The sequence below is a fragment of the Lycium barbarum genome, chromosome 8 (genome assembly GCF_019175385.1).
Source record: "Lycium barbarum isolate Lr01 chromosome 8, ASM1917538v2, whole genome shotgun sequence".
Classification (NCBI taxonomy): domain Eukaryota; kingdom Viridiplantae; phylum Streptophyta; class Magnoliopsida; order Solanales; family Solanaceae; genus Lycium; species Lycium barbarum.
The window spans coordinates 228,992-251,040 of NC_083344.1; the positions used below are offsets into that span (position 1 = coordinate 228,992).

The 22,049-nt window shown below is 35.9% G+C and overlaps 1 protein-coding gene across 1 annotated transcript; it reads left to right on the forward strand.

Annotated features, from left to right (window-relative positions):
• Nucleotides 1-4,905: 4,905 nt before the first annotated feature.
• LOC132605561 (transcription factor MYB111-like) lies at nt 4,906-7,899 on the forward strand. The gene is made up of 3 exons (XM_060318688.1): nt 4,906-5,139; nt 5,720-5,849; nt 7,050-7,899. Exons 1-3 carry the CDS (start codon nt 5,007-5,009, stop codon nt 7,729-7,731), a joined length of 945 nt encoding a protein of 314 aa, XP_060174671.1. The 5' UTR covers nt 4,906-5,006; the 3' UTR covers nt 7,732-7,899.
• Nucleotides 7,900-22,049: the final 14,150 nt, after the last annotated feature.

Consider the following 22,049-nt stretch of genomic DNA (forward strand, 5'->3'; position numbering starts at 1 on the left):
TATACTCTTGTAAAAACTCTAGCTATTTCCGCTAAGTAGGCTAAATTCGGATTACCGTGGGATATAATTGTTTAGAAAAAGCAAGAATTGCATTATAAAAATTTTCTAAGAGTTCAACACAATCCTTAACATCTTCCCAATGCGTAAAATTTAACCAATCATCACTATTAGTATTATATTTGTTGTGAACTTGTTGTATGGGAATCCTATAATATGCTTGTTGTAGCATAATGTAAGTGTAGTTCCGCCTAGTCTCAATTTCTACTTGAATTTTTTTAGGTCTAAGGTTATTTTCCACACAACAATTCTTAAAATCTCTAAGTCTTTCCCTATTAGCATTATAAAAAAAAAAAACGCAACCGCCTCTCTAACTTTTTGAATAGAATCGTCAAAACGCACAAGACCATCTTTAACAATTAAGTTTAAAATGTGACAACTACATCTCACATGAAAAATATTTTTTAGCGGAGGGTTTAATTCTCTTTTTAAAAGACCAATCACCTTTGTATTATTAGAAGCATTATCTAAAGCAATACAAAGTGTTTTTCTATAAATGATAAAAAAATCTCATAATAGTAGACATTGAATCCGCTAAAAATTTTCCATCGTGACGACCTTTTCCTTCATCATATAAAAAAGATATAATTCTTTTTTGCATAACCCAATTGTCATCAACCCAATGACATGTAATAGCAAAAAAATCTAACTTGTTAAGATTAAGACCCAAATCAGCGGTAAGAGAAACATTACAATTTAAAGAATTAAATACATGGCGCAAATAAAATCTATATTTTTTATACAAATCTATAACATCTGCTCTACAAGTACTTCTAGGAATACCCTCAAATAACGAATTATAACAACGTTGAATATAAGTAACAAACTCCAAACCCGAAGGAAAGGAAAATGGTAAACAATCATAAGATACCATTTTAGCTATTTCTATACGCTCTTTTTTCTTGTCATACTTAAAATTTTTACCGGTTTGTGGGTCTATCGTCATTTGAATACCCCCCACATTTGAACCCGTTTGCTCTCTCTCCAAACATCCATATGTTTCTTTCTCATATGAGCATTTAGTGTACCCGTTCCACCATCCTTACTAGTTTCTTGCCTAAAAGTAAATATTTGTCCACATAGGCCAGGGTACATTTAGCTGTTTGGCTTTCCCTATCCTTAGTTATAAATTTCCAAATTTAAGCGGTTGGCTTACGAGTTCTAGGCAGTTTGTCTTGTGTATGTGATTGTGCAGGACATGTATCTCCTATGGGATTTTCGGGGGCTTGTGTTTCATCATCATCAATTTCATTAAAAGTGTCGGTATAATGTTGTTGCATTGCCTCATGACCTAAAAGTGGATTATTTCCACCAACATCAATACCTAAATTAGGTGTTTCTTCCACAAATGTTTCCTCATTAAGCCCACGCCTAACAATACCACTACTACCGGCACCACGTCTAAATCTCTTCGCCATTATTAAATAGAATTAATTTAAATCACACTCAAATAAATCACAAGAAAATAAATTGCAACAAATTAAATTTTTAGAATTAAATTGCGTAAATTAAATTGCAAAAAATAAAGATAGAGTTGGAACGAAGGTACCAAATTGCATGACTAATTTCTAACAAAGTGAAGGCGGCTAGAATTGCAAATCCACCAAAGCTACTTCGGATTGTTGCAAAATCACCAACTCCACTAACAATATTATAATTGCAAAATTAATAATTGAAACTATAATAAGACTTTATAATATTTATTTGAGAGAAATTTAAAGTGACTAATTGTTGCAAAGTAACTATAATTGAGAGATTGAGATTTGAGAGAAAGAGAAGAGTGAATTGGTGTGGATTAAAATAAAAATGAAGAGGGGTTTATATAGGGGTGCGGGATGGGTTAAAGTGTTAAAAAAAAGTTTGGGGGGTTATGTGTGTGTGTGTGTGTGGGGGGGGGGGGGGGGGGGGAATGAGTTTGGGACCGTTGCCCAACGGTCCACTGGGCTGCCTCAACGACTCTATTTTAAAAAAAAAAAAATTAATTCCACCGATTTTACCGGTTTAACCGGTCCGGTTCCAGTTCCAAAAAAATTAAAATCGGACCGGTATATAATAAATGGTTAATCGGTTCCGATTTTACCAATCCGGTTATCGGTTTGAACCGGTTAATCCGAACCGGTTGACGGGTTTAGGTAGAGGCTTCAAATGGCATACTGGCTATTTTTGCTTTTCATAGGAAACATGATGATTAACTGGAGATGGCAATTATTGCTAGTTCAGTGGCATGACTTAGTATTTTCCATTTCTTATATAATTGTGTATTTACAATAGCAAGTAGCAATAGTACAAAAAAAAGGAATTAAATTTTGTGTATTTTATAGTATCTAGCAAATAGCGAATACAAACAAAAAATAGGAATACGTGGACTCTATAAGGTTCAAGATGTGCCCATATAAGTAGATGAAAACATTAACAGCTCTGAGAAAGACATCAAGTAGCCGCACAATTGTGGTAACTTCTTGAATATCGAATATTCCTATTCATTTATTAATTCAAAAATTCATATAAAGCGATTCAAGAAAGATTAAAGTGTTAAACATATGATTGAACTTGTGATTTAGGAAATTTTTTGAACCCACTCGATTGTTATACTAGAGTATTTTCTCATTTCAAGGAGATTCAACAGACTGTTATAAATAAAAATATTTTTTTATTCTATTAATGGTACAGTATAATTTTTCAGTAAAAGATTCTATTGAACCTCATTAATTAACTCCACCACTACTTGAGGCGGGTGAAATATTTTTTATCTTAACTAAAAACATATATGTTCGAACATTAAAAACAGAAACTAATGAGTAGAATGAGAGCTTTCCCTTAGCGGGAGGTCAATGAAATCACAATTCTAGATTAGTCGTGTTAGTGAATTTCGGATATCGTATAGTTAAAAAGAAGAAAAGATTTCTCTTAGAAAGGATTTAGAGAGGATGAGATCCAATTAACTTAATTATGATGTAAGGTAATTTTTTAACCTTATTTAATACTACACTAGATTATTTGCTTATTTTAAGGCGATTTAACAGTTCATATATAATAAAAATATTTGTTTATTCCCTATTTATATGCAGTACTTCCATTTGTTTCAATTTTTTGTCTTAATTATTTTTCTTTTAGTTTGTTAAAAAAAGAATGTCACTATCTATATTTAATGTAGTAACCCTTTCCACCCAACATCCTACATGCATATTTAAGACTGCAAGATTCAAAGGGTATTTTGACACGTTAGACACAGAAAGATTAAGATCACATGATTCAAAAATCTTTTTATTTGTGCCAAGTCAATTAAGACGACAAATTAAAATGGAGGGAGTACAATTTTCGACGATGGGCCTTCAATTGAACCCTTTTAGCTCGCTTAATTAACTCCGTCACTAACTACTGGATAAATATAAAATCCGTTCACTTTTAACCAGTGCTAAGGTCTATGGTTCGAACGTTATTCAGATGTAGAAAGAACATTTTCCTCTTAACGGGTCTTATACTAGAGGCGCATTCAAAATTTAAACTTTATGGATTTAACCTTTAAGATTTTTAACATTGCACTCGTTGTATTTTAGAAGTTATAGGCTCATATCTATTTATTGCATTATTAGTAAGTTTTTACATTATACTGAAAGTACGGGATTCGGATCAGCCCAATAATAATAATTAAGTTGCACCCTATCTTATATAATGTGATTCTACATTAATTTGATCAGTAAATGTCGGATATTAAAAACGAGAGAGAGTTATGTGTGATGAAATTAATGAGTTATTCTTTTGAATGAATGACATAACGTTTTAGGAATGGTTGTCCTGGGAACATACAACGTGGGAGATGGAGCCCCGTGAATGGAGCACTCGATGTTGGTCGAGCCACGACTAGTCTTAGGGCAAATGCGTACGTGGCATCATCAATCACCATATACACAAAATGATAGCTATAAAAATACGAAGTTTACCTTTTTTCATATCATGACTACACGAGTGACATGCATGCAAAATCTTAAGTCAACCTTTGCAACTTTTCGTTCACAGCAAAGTTATATTATGTCATGTAACTACCTATAAAAGATACCAATAAGTAATGTATTTCCACTAACACTGCAAAAGATCTTTATTGTATTATTATGCTATTAAAGCAATTAAATATCCTTTTAAGATAAGTAATTCAAGTATAACAACTCTGTCGTTGTTAATCACTATATGAAAATTTCTTCATTATTAATTACTGCATAAACATTTCCTACATATATATATTAATATTCCCGCATATCCACCCGCAAGGGTGGTTTAGTTGGTTGAGCATGGGGCTTTCATAATGAAGGTATCAGGTTCGAAACTCCCTGCCTACGAAAGTAGGGAATTTGCCTTTTGGGTCGAGCTCATCGCACATGGCTTGCCTAGTGCGAGTTATCTCTGCTGTGTAATTTGCGGGTTATTATACACGAGCAGAATTTATTCTGTGCACATTCAAAGAACAGCGATTGCGGATTCCCTCGTCATATAAAAAAAAATCTCGCGTATCTAGTAACTAAGTGAAATAAACCACTCCAAAACCTAATCTCCCTAATTTTTAAGTTACTAGTCTCATTTTATACGGACGAGTAGTCCAAGAGAAAGAGTTCACATGAAGGGTTGGTAGACAATACATATTATAATTAAATACTAATGTATTACTACTCTCTAATATCTTAAACCTTAAAATGGTGTTATATACTTTTGACGTCGCTAACAAAAGAATAAATATATTAATCTATAGTCGGCGTCCAAGATAAATGGAAGTTGCATTAACATACGTCCAAATTAGCAACACCATAAAAATGGCAAGAGGTTGAGGTAGGTGGTGGGATTTGGTACATCTATTTATTGGCATTCATTTTGGGGTTCATTTGCACTTTCTCCACTTGTCATTTGGAAATATCCCAAAACTGTAGTTCATATTTCATATATACTCTAGAAAATAGAAAATGGGAAGAACACCTTGTTGTGAGAAGGTTGGTCTCAAGAGAGGCAGATGGACTGCAGAAGAAGATGAAATTCTCACTAACTATATTCAAGCCAATGGTGAAGGCTCTTGGAGGTCATTACCCAAAAATGCTGGTAACATATATATTCTTGAATACATATTGTCAATGTATAACCATCTCATCTAAATGTTTTAAAAAGTGATGTTGTAAAAAGTGTTAGCGAGTTAAGCGAGAGAATATATTTTTATTTATTTAATTATATCTTCAATGCGTTCCCTGCTCGCTGGATTCTTTTATTGATTTTGCAAACAAAGTCTCAGCATTACTAGGTAAATAGAAATGAAGCTACATATATATAAGGTGTAGGAGAACTCTCAGTAGTGTGAGAAAGGAAAACCCTGCAGGTTTAGACCAATGCAGGCAATATCATACTATGCTAAGAGTATTTTTAAAGTAGCTTAATTAGTCTCACATCTTTGTCTCGAGCTAAGCCCGTGAAAATTATTTTTGATAATTCATGAGGTGTGCACACGACTCTCGCATTCAGGACTTCTACATGCCTGTTGTGATACCATGATAAAATGAATGATTATCTCGTCTAAAAGTAAAGACCGTTAGAAACCGAAATAACACTTTTATTTACTGAATTATATTTTTCACCCGTTCGTTAACAAGTGAAAATAAATAGTTAATTTTTTTTTTGTTATTTGAAGGGTTACTAAGATGTGGAAAGAGTTGCAGACTGAGATGGATTAATTACTTGAAGACTGATTTAAAGAGAGGCAACATAACTTCTCAAGAAGAGGCTATAATCATCAAGTTGCGCGCAACTTTGGGTAACAGGTTTGTCTGTCCATTAATTAATAGCGTAAAATTCTTACACTAAAAATTACAATTTATTTGAGAAAATAAAGTATAGTGCTTGTATTTTTTCTCTTTTTTTTGTTTGTTTTCATCTCATGATGGTAGTTTGTGTTCCTTCCATTATTATTTTTAGACAAGAATGTATATTATGGGTCAGTTTGTTCTCTTCCATTTGGCGCTAGCTGATGAATAATTTTTGTCCCTTAATAACAAGCTTAATTTATTACTCCACTACAATTTTAACCGTATATGTGGCGGTTTAATTTTTAGAATAAAGGTGGCAGTGGCCAGTGGCTATGAATTAGAAAAAGACTTGGCACGTACTTAGTACATAACTGCATATACATTTATGGCGGTGCTGAATAATAATAGTACCGAAAAAGAAAGCTCTATAGCAGAAAAAAGGACAAACATGTTTTAGTCAGTTGAGATTGAGCACCACTGAAATCATCATGAATTCAACTCTCTTAGTGTGTTTAGTGTGTTTGGTATGGAGAAAAATAATACTCAAAAGAAGTTCTAAATATTTTTCATATTTAATTGGTTAAAATTGTTGAAAAGTATTTTTTAAAAATAAGAAAAATTACTTTGTTGGTGGAAATAGGAAAAACAAGTCTCATAAGTGACATTTTTCAGTAAGTAAAAAAGTCACTTATTTTCCAGGATAATATATTTTTCTTTGTACCAAAACGGCTCGTCTGAATATACTAATTATGTAAATAACTTTTACATTATCGGTATAATTTAAGTAGATAATTCCACGTATTATGAGCAGTTCGTTGCGATCATGTTTTAAATGATCTAAGAGCACAAAAGATCTTTTAAACTGTGAGTATGTAGAAGTCAGACACATTCTTTGATATTTTTTGAATTTAAGTTATACTATATATTAGTAGTGTAAATAACTTTTTGCACTAGTAAAGTGTAGTTTAACTTATAATAGTAGTTAGTTATCATATTTACCAAATTACTCGTAATACTTATCATAAAAATTTAACTATAATTAGTTATCAAATTTACCATATTACTCTTAATACTTATAGTAAAATTTAATTATAATTACTTATAAATAGCAATAATTGTATAAACATCTTTTACATTATCAATACCCAAAGTTTATATTTTTTTGGTTATATTGTAGTGGTAACAGACAATAAAAATATTTAATTTACTTTGCAGGTGGTCTCTAATAGCAGAACATTTACCAGGTAGAACAGACAATGAGATAAAAAACTATTGGAATTCTCGTTTGAGCAGAAAAGTAGAAAGCTTAAGGATTCCAAGTGACGAAAAGCTACCACGAGCAGTTGTAGAATTAGCCAAAAAAGGAAAACATCAACAAATTATCAAACAAAAGCGTAGAAAAAAAACAGCAAACGTTAGCAATTCAAATTCCACAAGTGAAACTACAGTTCCTATTATGTTCTCAACACCGAATATAGAGAAAGAAACCATAAATACTATAGCAAGTGGCGATAATAATGCCTTGGAGCTAGATCATAATGATAATCAGATGATGTGGCATGACGATATTGTGCTAATGGACGACAAGGATGCAAAGCTGGACCAAGATTTCATTTATAGTTGTTTATGGAACGACGAAGGAGAAAATCTTGAAATAGTCAAGAATAATAATAACAATAACAATAATAATGAAATATTAAATGTGGATAGTTATGGTACGCTAGATTGTTGGGATTGGGAATATTTGGCTGAATGGAATAATGAAATATGGGCAAGTACTGAAGATGCAGAGCAAGAGAATAACAATATATCAAATTTTTGTTCCACTGATGAAGCACCAATGGTAGAAAATATTGATCTCATGCAGAGTGATTTGGTAGCTTGGCTTTTGTCTTAATCCAAGAACTATATATTATAAGGAATTACACAATTTTGTTGTAATGTGGAGTATTTGTTTTTATGGTTTTGGAATTAGACTAGGCATGCAGAGTGGGTCAAAGTGCAGTTATTTTTAGGCTAGAATCATGTATATATGGATAAAAAGTAGTAAAAAAAATGTTGTGTACCTTTTTTCCAGTAACGGTTGTGTGCGGCATGATTTTGAAAAAAAATAAAAAAATAATGTGTGCGTGTATTTATTTTTTTAATAATGATTGTGTCCGGGTCACCGAGACTATTTTACTGAATACCTATTACTTTACCAACATAAATAACAGGTGACTTTATGGCTTATGCAATGTCCAACAAGGCTTAGGCATACATAGAAAGCAATATATAGTGTTTTTTTGGCTCTCTAATTTTAACGTTAGAATTTATGGGTCTCCTCCTACTTTAACACCCTTAATGCAAATAACATGTGAGTGTATACGTGCGCGCGTGTAAAGATCTCAAACATTCCACACTCCGCAAAATTTAATTCATGAATCTGGTCCTTGCTAGGACATAGCGTTGTTTACACAAAGCTAATTATAGAAGAAATTTAAGCTTAGTTGTTAAATTAAAATAACAAGAGAATATTACATGTCATTTTACTATGGTTGTAAATTACCTATATCATTCATTAATTAATTTAGCGTGAATATTACAAATAAAATTTTAAAGTACACCCCCCACCCTCACACCCCCACAAAGACCACCTTGAACAGAACATAATATAAATGTTGTGTAATTGAGTTTGAAACACCTCCCCCCAACCCCCGACAAAGAAACCCTATCACAATTCGTTCGTTTTATTATATTTAAAATTTATAATAAAATAAGCTTATTTTAAAAAGTACTTTTTTTAAAAGTACTTTTCAAAAAAACACTTTTGGCGAAAATCAGTTTGTGTTTGGCCAATTAATTATAAAAGTACTTTTGAACAACAATTAGTACGACCAATCTTTTAAAAAGTGTTTCTATTTGTATTTTTCTCAAAAGTACTTTTAAAAAAAGTGCTTTTAGGCAAAAGCACTTTTTTTTAGCTTCTAAAAAACTGTTTCTGCTACTCCCGAGAAGCATTTATTTTCTTTCAAAGCTTGGCCAAACACTTCACTTTTTTTCAAATAAGTACTTATTGAAAAAATAAGTACTTTTGGGGGGAAAATAAGTTTGGCCAAACAGGCTATTAGTTTATTTGAATATATAACAGTGTATGAGCTAAAATCACAGAGTTCAAATGAGCCTATAACTTATGCACTATACCCACTTTTGACCGTGAAAGTTGCTTTTCAGATAACCATATATATAAGATACTAGTCGCAACAAGTCCGTGCTAAGCCTGGGTCCAACTCAAGGTAAAAACGTACTCCCTCGTCTTAATTTTTAGGAAGGCGTTTGATTGGGTACGGAGTTTAAGAATAAAGAAATTGTTTAAAACCTGTAAACTAAAACAAGGTATCGATACTTGTGTAGCTAAAAACTATTTCAATAAGAGTAAAATGAAAAATTTAAAGTTAAATTATACGAAAAGTAGAATGGTATCACTACTTTTAAGACTAACTAATTAAAAAAAGTCGTGTCACGTAAATTGGGACTGAGGGAATAATACTTTTGATCAAAAAGGAATAATTTGTATCACGTTATTAAGTTTTTTCCAAATTAAATCTCTTATTTCTCCCGATTAAGATCAATCTCTTGCCGAGACAAATTCCAAATTCGTTTTTCAATCTTGTATTTCTCTTTTGTGAATCCTGAAATGATGTAGCATAATGTCACGGGCCTAAAATCTAAGGCGTCGTGGGGCAGCCTTGATGGTCTCAATCACCACTCAATGCTTCAGCCCAACTCTCGGTCACTGGCGCAAAGCAGTGAATAAAACTAAGGCAAAACACACACAAGAAGCTGAAAAATAAGAGGAACACAGATTTGGGAGGCAAGTGCCCTTTTTGGTATATTTTGTGAATGTATTTTTACAAGTATGCAAGGATGATCAGCTTCCCTCATGGCTTACACGTTTTATAGCTGAAAATATGTCCCTAAGGGGTGATTTTACAAAAGGGAAAAGGGCATCTAAAGTTGTCTAAACAAAAGGGGAAACATTGGGGGAAAACAATCAACTATCCCAAAGTGGCAAAATTGCAGGCTGCTTTTCGTTGGCAGCCCTTGTGCTTGTCTCTGCTAGGCAGTGGGCACAGTTTTGACCATGGCTGTGCTGCCAAGGCATTAAATGTTGCCCATGGCTGGTCAAGCAACCTCCCACGCCTGTTGACTCATTGGCACACAGTTTTTGGCAAGTGCTTGGCTGAATTGAAATTACCCATGGCGCTAAGTGCGGGCTGTTTTGTGCTAGCAGTGGCGGGGCGGCACACTCTCCCTCAACTGTTTTGGCGACGACCGCGGCGCCACATAACTGCAAAAACTCGTGAACCTTGTCTTTGAATTGCCACAAGTCCTCGTATGTTTCCCATGTTGCCTCCTCGGGTGGTTGTCCCTTCCAATGGACAAGGAATTGGGCACGCGAATTGCCCTAACCTTTGCCTCGGACCAATTAATGATCAATAATTGCTTCGATCTCTTTGTCCTTGGCAGCAGGTGTTTCAAAATCCTAGCACGACTGGCTTGAGCCCGACCCTCGTCTTCCTTGTCTTCAAAATATGGCTTTAATTGACTAGAATGGAAGACGGCGTAAATCTTCAAATGGTGTGGCATGTCCAACCGATAAGAAATCTTGCCTACCTTGGCAACGATTTCAAAGGGACCCTCATAACGCCGAATCAAACTTTGATACAAGCTCCTTAGTGACTTGAACTGCCTCGGGTTGAGCTTGACCATGACTTTGTCGCCAATTCTGTAATTTGTCGGACTACGTTTGCGATCAGCGAACTTCTTCATTTTTCGAGCAGCCTTGTCAAGATATGACCTGGCCATATCAACTTGTTCTTCCCAGGCCTTGGCCATGTGATATGCCCCTGGGTTTCGCAATTCTGCCCAAGCAGGCAGCGATTGCGGTGTGTTGGGCTGCTGCCCAGTGGCTAACTCGAATGGACTCCTCCCCGTCGCCTCGCTACGTTGCAAGTTGTATGAAAACTGGGCAGTGTCAAGCAATTTGGCCCAATCCTTTTGATTGGCACTAACAAAGTGCCGCAAATAGCACTCCAATAGCGCGTTGACCCTCTCAGTTTGGCCATCGGTTTGAGGGTGAAAACTGGTCGAGAAATGTAATTCGGACCCCAACAAACTGAAAAGCTCTTTCCAAAATGCCCCCGTGAATCGTGGATCTCAGGTCACTTATGATGTGCCTCGGCACGTCCCAATGCTTGACGACGTCCCTTAAGAACAACCTTGCGGCTTCCTTGGCTTTGCAACTAGCCGTGGTGGGGCTGAAAGTTGCATACTTTGATAATCGATAAACCACCACCATAATCGTCCCAAAACCCTCTGAATTGGGAAGACACGTGATAAAATCCATGGTGACGCTGTCCCATGGTCTCTCCGCTTCGGGCAGTGGCTCATGTTGGCCCCCAGGTGCCTTGTTCTCCGTCTTGTCTTGTTGGCACACAAGACATGTGCGTACATAGACCTCAATGTCATCCCTCATGCGTGACCAGTAGTACGACGACTCTAGCAATGCCAAGGTCCGTTTCTGCCCTGGGTGGCCTGCCCAGGCCGTGTCATGCCCCTCTTTGATCAGGGTGCGCCTAAGATTGCCCCATTTTGGCACATAAATGCGCCTGCCTGTGGTGTAGAGAACATCACCATCGACCCAAAATTTCTTCGTCTTGCCTTGACTGGCCAAGATAAGAAGCTGATGTGCCACTGGATCATGTTGCATGCCCTGCTTGATGGCATCAATAATGTCACTGCTGGTCGTGCTGACCATAGCTGCCAGCACTGCCTTGCGACTTAACGCGTCGGTAACGACATTGGCCTTCCCCGGTTTATACTCCAAGGTGTAATCAAATTCTGCCAAGAAATCTTGCCACGAGCTTGCTTGGGTGACAACTTCTTTTAGGACTGAAAATAACTTTTCGCCACGTTATCCGTTTTGACAACAAAGTGTGCCCCTAGCAAGTAATGACGCCAAGTCCTTAGGCAGTGGACTACGACCGTCATCTCCTTCTCTTGAACTGTATATCGCTGCTCCGCATCATTTAACTTTCAGCTTTCAAAGGCTATAGGGTGGCCCTCTTGCATAAGGACACCGCTAATGGCAAAATTCGATGTGTCGGTGTGAACTTCAAACACCTTGGTGAAGTCGGGTAGAGCCAAAACAGGCTCCTTTGTGATTTCCTCCTTAAGGCCCTCAAATGCTTTTTGACACGAAGTTGTCCACTTCCACTCACGACTTTTCTTCAACAAATCCGTAAGTGGTGCTGCAATGGCCGAATAACCAAGAATGAATCGCCTATAATAATTGGCAAGGCCAAGAAAAGACCGCAGCTCGGTTACTTTCGTTGGGACCTCCCAATCTCGAATGGCACTGATTTTGCCGCCATCCATCCGAATTTCCCCTTGGCTGATTGTATGCCCAAGGAATTGCACTTGTGGTTGGGCAAAAGTGCATTTCTCCTTCTTGACGCACGGCTCGTTTTCCCTCAACACTTGGAAAACCTTGCGGAGATGTTCCACGTGCTCTTCCAAATTGTTGCTATACACTACGATGTCGTCAAGGTAAATGACAACAAACTGATCCAAAAATGAGTGAAACAGTTTGTTCATCAACGTGCAAAATGTGGCAGGTGCGTTAGTCAAGCCGAATGGCATGACCAACCACTCAAATGCTCCATATCGAGTCACACAAGTTGTCTTTGACTCGTCGCCCTCGGCTATGCGGACTTGATAGTATCCCTTCCTCAAATCCATCTTGGTAAACACCTTGGCCTGCCCCAAACGATCAAACAAATCAACAATCAAAGGGATGGGGTATTTGTTTTTTACCGTGACCTTGTTAAGTGCACGATAATCAATGCACAACCGCAACGTCCCTTCCTTCGTCTTTTGGAACAAAACAGGGGCTCCAAACGGTGCTTTAGATGGGCGAATGTGCCCAGCTTCAAGCAACTCCTTGAGCTGCTTCCTTAGCTCCTCAAGCTCGGGTGGTGCCATGCGATAAGGGGACATGGCAGGTGGCTTGGCTCCTGGAACCAATTCGATCTGGTGGTCAACCTCCCTACGCGGGGGTAACCGCTTGGGCAGCTCGTCGGGCATCACGTCCTTATTTTCTTCAAGGACCCACTGCACACATAGGGGCAGTGCTTCACTCTCCTTGGAACTGCTTTCACCCACAACTGCCACAAGAGCCACAAGAAAGGTTGGCTCTCATTTCTTGAACCCTTTCACCAATTGCATTGCGGACAACTGCACGCCCGCTTGATGCACACGAACCAACGGCACGTCACAAGAACAGCTTGGATCACGAATCAAAAGTTGGTTGAGACACGGTGAAATGAACGCGTTGATCTCATACCAAAAGTCAAGACCCAATACAATATCAAAAATATCCATCGGGGCAACGGTGAAGTGGGTGAAACCTTGCCAATCGCTCAAGACGAGATGGACTTTAGGGGCAAATCAATTTACGTCCGTGGGAAGGCAGTTGACCGTTTTTAACAAAGAACCACTGGAAACATAGGAAAGGCTCAGTTCCTTGGCCTTCTCCTCCGTGATAAAGTTGTGTGTCGCACCGGTGTCCACCATGATGCGAACTGGTTTGCCCTTCACGTCGCCTCAATGAATAGTGACTCTCTTGGCCTGATTTGGGGTGGCTTGGCCAAGATGGAGGCAAGAGTTATGTGATTGAACGAGCCTGCCACCTTAGCCTTCGCCTGCTCCACACCCTCTGCCTTTGCACCTTGCTCACCGGTCTGAACCCCGGCTTGCGCACCTGCTTGTTTGTTGGCAGCAAACATTGCGCCTAACTTGCTCAACGAAGGATAATTTCTGTAACCATGGTCTGCTTGTCCACACAAATAAGAGCCATCGTTTGGAGTGAAGTTCTTCTTCCTTTCTTCGTAATTTTTGCGAAAATTGGAATTAGAACCTCGGTTGTGATCTCGGTCTCCTTTGAAATCACGACCCTTGTAGGGGACAAATCTGTTTTTGTCCCTGTTGCCATAATCAACTTTGGCAGCAACCTGCTTCCCTTGGTTATCCTTCGGCTTGGCATTGTCGGTGCGAAAATCGTTTAAAGACTCCGCCACCACAATGGCTTCATCAACGTCTTCAACTTGACGCCTTTGCAACTCTTGTTTGGCCTAGTTTTGAAGGCCATCCAAGAAGTAAAACAACAAATCCTCACTGGTCATATTTGGGATTTGAAGAGTGAGCCTTGTGAACTCCTTTACGTACTCGCGGGTGGAGGATGTTTGCTTGAGCTCCCTAAACTTTCAACGGGCCTCGTGCACAACATTTTGGGGGTAGAACTGCCGCTTCAACTCCCTCTTGAACTGCTCCCAATCCTCGATAAAACACGTTCTTTTCTCCATGTTCGCTTTCTTCCTACGCCACCACAATGTGGCTGTGTCGCCCAAATACATGGCTGCTGTCCGAATACGAGTAGCTTCGTCAACAATGTTGACGTGCTCAAAATATTCCTCCATTTGCCAAATGAAATTTTCCACATCTTGAGCGTTCCTTTCACCCTTGAACTCCTTGGGTTTAGGAACCTCTATGCGGGTTTCTCGAACATTGACTGGACCAGCACCATTTGTGAGCTTGGCCGCTTCAATTTGCGTCTTTAAGGTCTCCACCTCTCCTTGCAAACTAGACAGCGCCTCCATGAGCCTAAGCTCAAGGCTGGTCAGTGCCTCCTTGTGCTCGTTGCTCTCTGTTTTAAGCTCCTTTTGGACTTTATCTAATCCATCAAAAGTTATTGATTCAAGAGTGCTAAAGTTGCCTTGCAAGATGTCAAAACGCTGGTTCAAGGTAAGTAACCTAGCTTCTGTGTGGAAGACTTTCTCCACCAGCGTGTTCGACACCGAACTTTCGCACACATCACCCATAGGAGGTGGTTGGAAGGTCTGCCCCTCAGATGTAATAGCGGGTGGGCCTCGAACCCGGCTTTTGTCCCATTGTTTCTTCTGTTTGGTTGCCTTTTTGGTAGGGGACTCGTCTCCACCATGGTGCTCGTCATAAACAGCCTCTTCGTCGTTGTTGTTAGCCATGTTTATTGCTTGCTCTGATACCACTTGTTACGGGCCTAAAATCTAAAGCGTCGTGGGGCAGCCTTGATGGTCTCAATCACCACTCAATGCTTCAGCCCAACTCTCGGTCACTGGCACAAAGCAGTGAATAAAACTAAGGCAAAACACACACAAGAAGCTGAAAAATAAGAGGAACACAGATTTGGGAGGCAAGTGCCCTTTTTGATATATTTTGTGAATGTATTTTTACAAGTATGCAAGGATGATCAGCTGCCCTCATGGCTTACACGTTTTATAGCTGAAAATATGTTCCTAAGGGGTGATTTTACAAAAGGGAAAAGGGCATCTAAAGTTGTCTAAAAAAAAAGGGAAACATTGGGAGAAAACAGTCAACTATCCCAAAGTGGCAAAATTGCAGGCTGCTTTTCGTTGGCAGCCCTTGTGCTTGTCTCTGCTGGGCAGTGGGCACAGTTTTGACCATGGCTGTGCTGCCAAGGCATTAAATGTTGCCCATGGCTGGTCAAGCAAGCTCCCACGCCTGTTGACTCATTGGCACACGGTTTTTGGCAAGTGCTTGGCTGAATTGAAATTTCCCATGGCGCTAAGTGCGGGCTGTTTTGTGCGAGCAGTGGCGGGGCGGCACAATATTAAATACACCTGGTTGATACTTATATCAACACAACAAAAAAAGCAAATCTAGTGTCCGCTCCATTTCAAGTTTCAACTCACATGGCTTATTTTTCATAGGCAGAAAAAATCACTTCTCTTAATTTTCATTTAGAGGTAAGATTAAAGTGGACATCTAGCATGTATAGAAACTGATAATTAATAACACATATTTTAAGAGGAAACATTTTAATTTAGATGATGAATCCATGCCAAATCACTTTATTTGACAGCAATTGTCCTCATTATAATTTATATAATCATACAATACGTCAGCACAAGTACAAAATTTAAGTTGGAGCAAAAATTCCAAATACCTACGACATATCAAAAGATTTTTAGACAAGCTTATCTTGGAATTAGATACTAATTCACAAGTAAAACATCCAGCTCTTTTCATACGAGAATGGATCAGCTTTTCAATAGCACAAATTTAAGCAGAGTCAGGGTGTCATCTGCCCGAGAATAAAGGATCACCCTGCAGCATTTTTTTTTATTCTTATCTATAATAGAAAGAAAACAAAGTATTTAGTAACTGTAAAATATAAAAGTTGACAGAGGAAAGCACTGTTATTGTGTGCCGCTTTCAACAGAGAAAGCGAGAGTCAACAGAAAAGAAACGTTAAAAAGCGAGACATGTAATTAGTGAGTACCGAAGGAGAAAAATAAACAAGAGATGAAATTTTTATATCGATGGAATACTGGTATAAATAGCGGAATCAAATAATCAGGATTAAACTTGCATGTAATATAGATAATACATAACTAAGATTTTACTCAAACATAAAATTAATACTTATCTCTTAAAATGTGATCGCGACCGCAAATCAAATCTTCAAGCATCTATACGATCTTCCTTCAGTTCCTATGTAACCTGACTAGCCTTTGGACAGTGAAATACTTGTGTGGACAAGCATTACGGCTCAGGAAAAGAGTATCCCTCTTAGGGCTGAAAAGCATACTACACATAATCACATTTTAGGATACAAACCCTAGTCCAAAAACATGTGAGCTTGCTTTTGCCCCAAAAATATTATTTTTCAAGTCCAATAATAATTAGGTATAGTAGGGACCACTGATTCATTATTGGGGCTTCCAATTGTGGCATTAATTCGGAATATGAATGAATTAATCATACCACAATAAATTACATATTAATCCACTAAAAACCTGTAATTGCACTCCTCAGTTTAATTTTGAAATCTTTCATTAAATGATCTTATTTAACTCCCCATGTTAAGATTACAGAAACCAAACAATTTTAAATTAAATTACTGATAATTTAATTTATTAACTAATTAAATCCTTTATATTTTCGCTTAACTTATATCATGTGATGGATACAAAATCCACTTGTAAGGTTTTCACATGAGACTTATAAGCATTCATAAAGGGGTATCATCAATGTTAAAGTCGAGACATGAATTCTATCAACTAATTATTATTTCACAAATGTATTTTGCTATTATTCAATTTATCAGGAATACATAGATCTGCAATTGAGTCGTACCTTTTAATAAATCAAAATAAAGAACAATTCACATTGATCGTAATACTTATAACAAGATTAAGAGTATAAGTACATTTAATGAACTAGAGAAGTAGTAGCACAAAAACATTTATCTCTATTTGGTTCGTTCAATACATATAAAATGTAGTAGCACAAGAAATCATAACTATACAGTATCATTATGAAGATAATTATATTTAATCTTGTGCTACAATCATACTGATAGCTTTGTTGAATTTCCATCATAGATTGTGAACATAAACTTTATACTTATAAGAACCGACGATTTAATCGACGATTTAATCTTTCGTGTATAAGCTAAAACTCTATACATTAAATCATCTACTATATATGTAAAGGACACACATACTAGTACATTTAATTCTTTATTAAAAATTAAATAAATAATTGTTCTTTAATAAATACTATATCCAAACATATGGTTAATAGTATATATCCCAACAATCTCCCACTCGAATATTTAACCATGATAATTATTAGAATATATCATTTCTAAATGCATGATTAATGATATATACTCCAACATATAAACAAGAGAATTCTGAAAAGAGTTCTTGGTGAACAAGAATGGTAGGATTTTTTTTTTTTAATAATCTTTCTCCTCTTTTCTCTTTATTTAGGAAAAATCTAACGAAGAAGATAAATTTACCCATTTTAAAAAATGCAACCATCAAGGCAGAGCATTAGAAACGCAAGAGGGACGTTCTGGAGCTTTAAAAGAGAAGACCATAACTGACCTTTTAGCACTACAAGAACTAAAATTTCATACGCAACCCCAAAAAAAAAAAAAAAAAAAGATAAGATCAATCACGTGTTTAGGGGTCATTTGGTACAGGGTATAAGCTGAGATATCTCAACACTAATTTTTTATATCATATTTGGTAGAATGGTATAAATTTATATCTTGTACCAAATAAAGTATAAAATGCATCCTAATTTAAAAGAGAAATATCCCTTCTTATCTCAATAATCCAAAAAAAAGGGATAAATTAATCCCGAGATAATTTTAATTACGTACCTACCAAACGATCACTTATTGTATGACTTGGTTACGTAATTCTCTCTAAAAGCTGAGCATAATAAATGTAATTGACAGGGTAAGGACTACTGAGGACATGTGGCTTTCAAATGTAGTACTCAAACTTCTAGTCTTGTGGCGACAAACCAACCTTCAATTTGTCCTGTGCGTTCTGAAAATGTTAGAATAAAAGAAATCAATATGATTGACAGCAAAGACACGTTGCTTCAACCATGGTCCTTAATATTTCAGCAAAGACCAAACTGTCCTAAGACCAAATTGCCCTCACTGAGGACGACAAAAACTCTTGAATTGTGGCTAGGGGTGTTCATGGTTCGGTTTGGGTCGGTTATTGGTTAAAATCATAACCAAACCAATTTAGTCGGTTTTTAAATGTCTAAAACCATAACCAAACCAAGTAAAATAATAACCACCGGTTTGGTTATTGTCGGTTTGGTTCGGTTTTTCGGTTTATGACTAGCCGTGACAATTCAAATATTCTCTCTCTACATTCTTCAAATTTCTTATGAAACTCTTTTTTCCTCATAGCCCACAAGGGTGAACTTTGGTGCATATTGAGGGAAAGACACGCTGTTGGCAAATTAGGTGGACCAAACTTGCAACGCAGTTTAGATTCTAAAGAACAAGTCAAACAGAGGTTTCAAAATACAAACAACTCTTATGCTTACGACTTATTAGAGTTGGGCTTGGATTGTTGGACATATTCTTTTAAGACATGGGCCTTAAAAATAAGTAGACAAAAATTAAATTAATAATTAAAAGGTATAAAATATCTTTAATTATTTATGAAAAGCTAATATTATACATATAAATAATTATAAATTTTATGTATATAATTATCGATTTGGTTCGGTTATTTATTCGGTTATTTTTTACTATAACCATAACCAAACCAAATATTATCGGTTTTTCAAATTTAAAACCAAACCAAACCAAACTAAATCAAATGTCGGTTATTTTATTCGATTTGGTTAAATTTTCAATTTGGTTTTGATTTTAACCAAAACTGTGAACAGCCCTAATTGTGGCTTATATATAGTAGTAAAATAGTAATTCTGCGGTAGATTTAGGTGAAGTTTAACATAACAGTGTTACGTGGAATGTTCAATTACGTACATATTGAGCCCGTATATTTAAATTACTATCTGTGTTGAGATGACAACACTCAAATTAAAAGTGAAGTGAATCTTCGAAAATAAAATTAACACTTGAACAAAGGAAAAGCTTTATGGTGGGTGAGGCATAACCAACAATAGTTTTGTGAGGGCATTCTCTATATTTGACAAGTGTTTTTTGTGGGCCCCAGTTGTTCTCTTCCCTTTAGTGGTCGGTTGGTAGTTAGCCAAAATTATCCTGGGATTATAATCTCAGGACTAATTTATCTCATTTTTTGGGATTATTTTATCCTATTTGGAAGATGGATAAAATAATCTCAGGATAAGGTGGGATATCCCACCCTCAGGATAAAGCTTTATTTTGTATCGTGTTTGGTAGGAGGTATAAATTTATCCTATACCTCCTACCAAATAGGGTATAAAAAATTAATGATATCTCAGCCTATACCATCCACCGACCCCTTAGTTCTTCAAATTCCTCACCGTTTCACTTTTGCAATTCTCCATTTGGTTCTTTTCTTTCTTTTTGCTATCACCTTATATTTTGTCAATACACTCTCCCCCTCCCTTCACTTATAAATCTACGGCTCTTTTTTATAATTTTATCTTCTATTGTAGAAAAAAATGGATTGATACCACTATTATTTGTTTCGCTACCCTCCTTTATTCATGGTCCATTGTGCTTTTACAAATTCACTTGGTAGGTTCTTCATTTTTTATTAATCTTTGTTCTTAATTCATGGTATGGTACGACGTTATATTAAAAATTTTGGTTCGATAATTTTAGTTTGCAAAAGTATTATATCGCACCAAATTAATTTAATATGAGTAGAGTATTTTTAAGTTAGATTTCGTGTTGTATGGTAAGTTAGTTAGCATAATTTATTCAATTTCAACTTATATATAGTATAGAATTATGACTACGACTCTTCAAAAATGACTTAGTTATATCATTTTAACACCTTACTCGATAGAAATATTCAAGGAAAGCAACGACAATTTCCGAGATGGCATTAAATAAGTTTTAATAGAATATATAATCATATTATAAGTCTTTAATATTCTCTAATCAATCAAACTTAAGATTTTAGACATTTTATTAGCATATATTTAGATATTTCGGTACGATATTCGGTATTTCAATATCTTTTATAAATATCAAATACCTTACTGAATAACAAACTTTTTAAAAATGCATATCGAATGTCATACTAAATACCGTAATACCGAAAACCGTGATGCCAAAAAAATCGATTTTGATACAATTAAATAACTAATCCTTGTACCTCGGAAAAAAAAAGGATAGTTGAACATTTTCATTTCACATCTCAAGAAATTAAACCAAACCTCAAAAAAATAAATGAAATCTTGAACAAATAACTCACACAAAATTAGATTAACAATAATCGTCGATGCACTGCGTTGGCGGAATGACTGAAAGGTTACTTTAATACTATAGAAGTTAATTCTTGTTCAAATTTAACTTATTCTTAACAGTGAATTTGAACATTTTTATTCTTATCATTATTTTTCTTCATTCTGAATGACTACGATTAGTTAATTGCGAAAATACTAATTTTAGGACATTATTAATTCTCTCACTCATTATTAATTCTTTCACCGTGTCTTAATCTTGTTGTGTTGTTTAAATATGTGCAGTGCAATGGCCTGTGTAAACAAACTACTTAAAAATTTTAAAAGTATGTTTTGTCATGTTAGCAAAAAATGGAGATATAAGGGGTGTTGGTGTAAGCTAATGGGAGGTGAGTGAAGAGGAGAGTAATAATGGAGTGACACCCACAATGGTACACTTATCAATTGAAAAGGCCCTCAAACAGGCCCTCAAACCAACTATGATATGACGAGTAACAATGGAGTGAGATCCACAATGGTGCACTTATTAATTGAAAAGGCCCTCAAACAACTATGACATGGCGAGTAACAATGGAGTGAGACCCACAAGGCATATGTCTCACTCTGGACTGGACGAAGAGAGTAAAGTAGTACTTTACCAAAAAAAGATAGTCAGAAATGGTGACTACTGTATGCTGACAATAATGTTTGTCTCGTAGAGTCCGTTTGGCTTAACTTATAAGTTACTGAACACAGCTTATAATTAATTTTTAATTTTTTTGAGTATTTAATTGGCTAGCTTATAAGTCATTTTGTGTTTAATATAAGCCTAAAAAAATAAGTTGAGGTAGCCTATTTTTTTTTGGCTTATAAATTAAAAATAACTTATAAGCTGCTTTTTTTAAGCTAAGCCAAACGGACCAATAGTCACTAAATTAATGAGAAGAAAAGATTATTTATTTATGTAAATTTTCGTTTTATTTTATTTATGTGAATTTTCATTCAAATTATAGATAATGATGACGAAGAAATCGGTCACGAACCAAAAAGTTTCACCAAACTACTTTACTTCTTCCCGACCTATAAGCAAATAACATTTATGCTGTTCTAAGTAAAACACTTCATACAACTTGAGATCGAATCTTTGATATGGATAAATCAAGTAAAAAGCACCATAAGAGAATAAAAATTATAATTAAGTGGGATTAAAGGTTTCTTCACTAGTGGCATAAAGGAAAAAAGAGTTTGCACGTTCAATTAATTAATTAAATTAGTGTACTCTGACATTTTTATTTGAGCCACTTTAATAACAACAAAAATAAAAAGTACTCATTTCACATAATTTATAGAAATTTTAATCCTTTATATTTTACAAAAAACTTGAAAAGGTTTATATTTTTGTTTAAAAGAATTTTCACCCTATTTTCGAAACAAACCAAGCGGGACCTA

Coding starts and splice junctions, on each gene's coding strand:
- LOC132605561 (XM_060318688.1), top strand. CDS start 5,007: ATGGGAAGAACACCTTGTTGTGAGAAGGTTGGTCTCAAGAGAGGCAGA. Junction 5,140..5,719: donor GTCATTACCCAAAAATGCTG/GTAACATATATA, acceptor TGTTATTTGAAG/GGTTACTAAGATGTGGAAAG. Junction 5,850..7,049: donor CGCGCAACTTTGGGTAACAG/GTTTGTCTGTCC, acceptor TTTACTTTGCAG/GTGGTCTCTAATAGCAGAAC.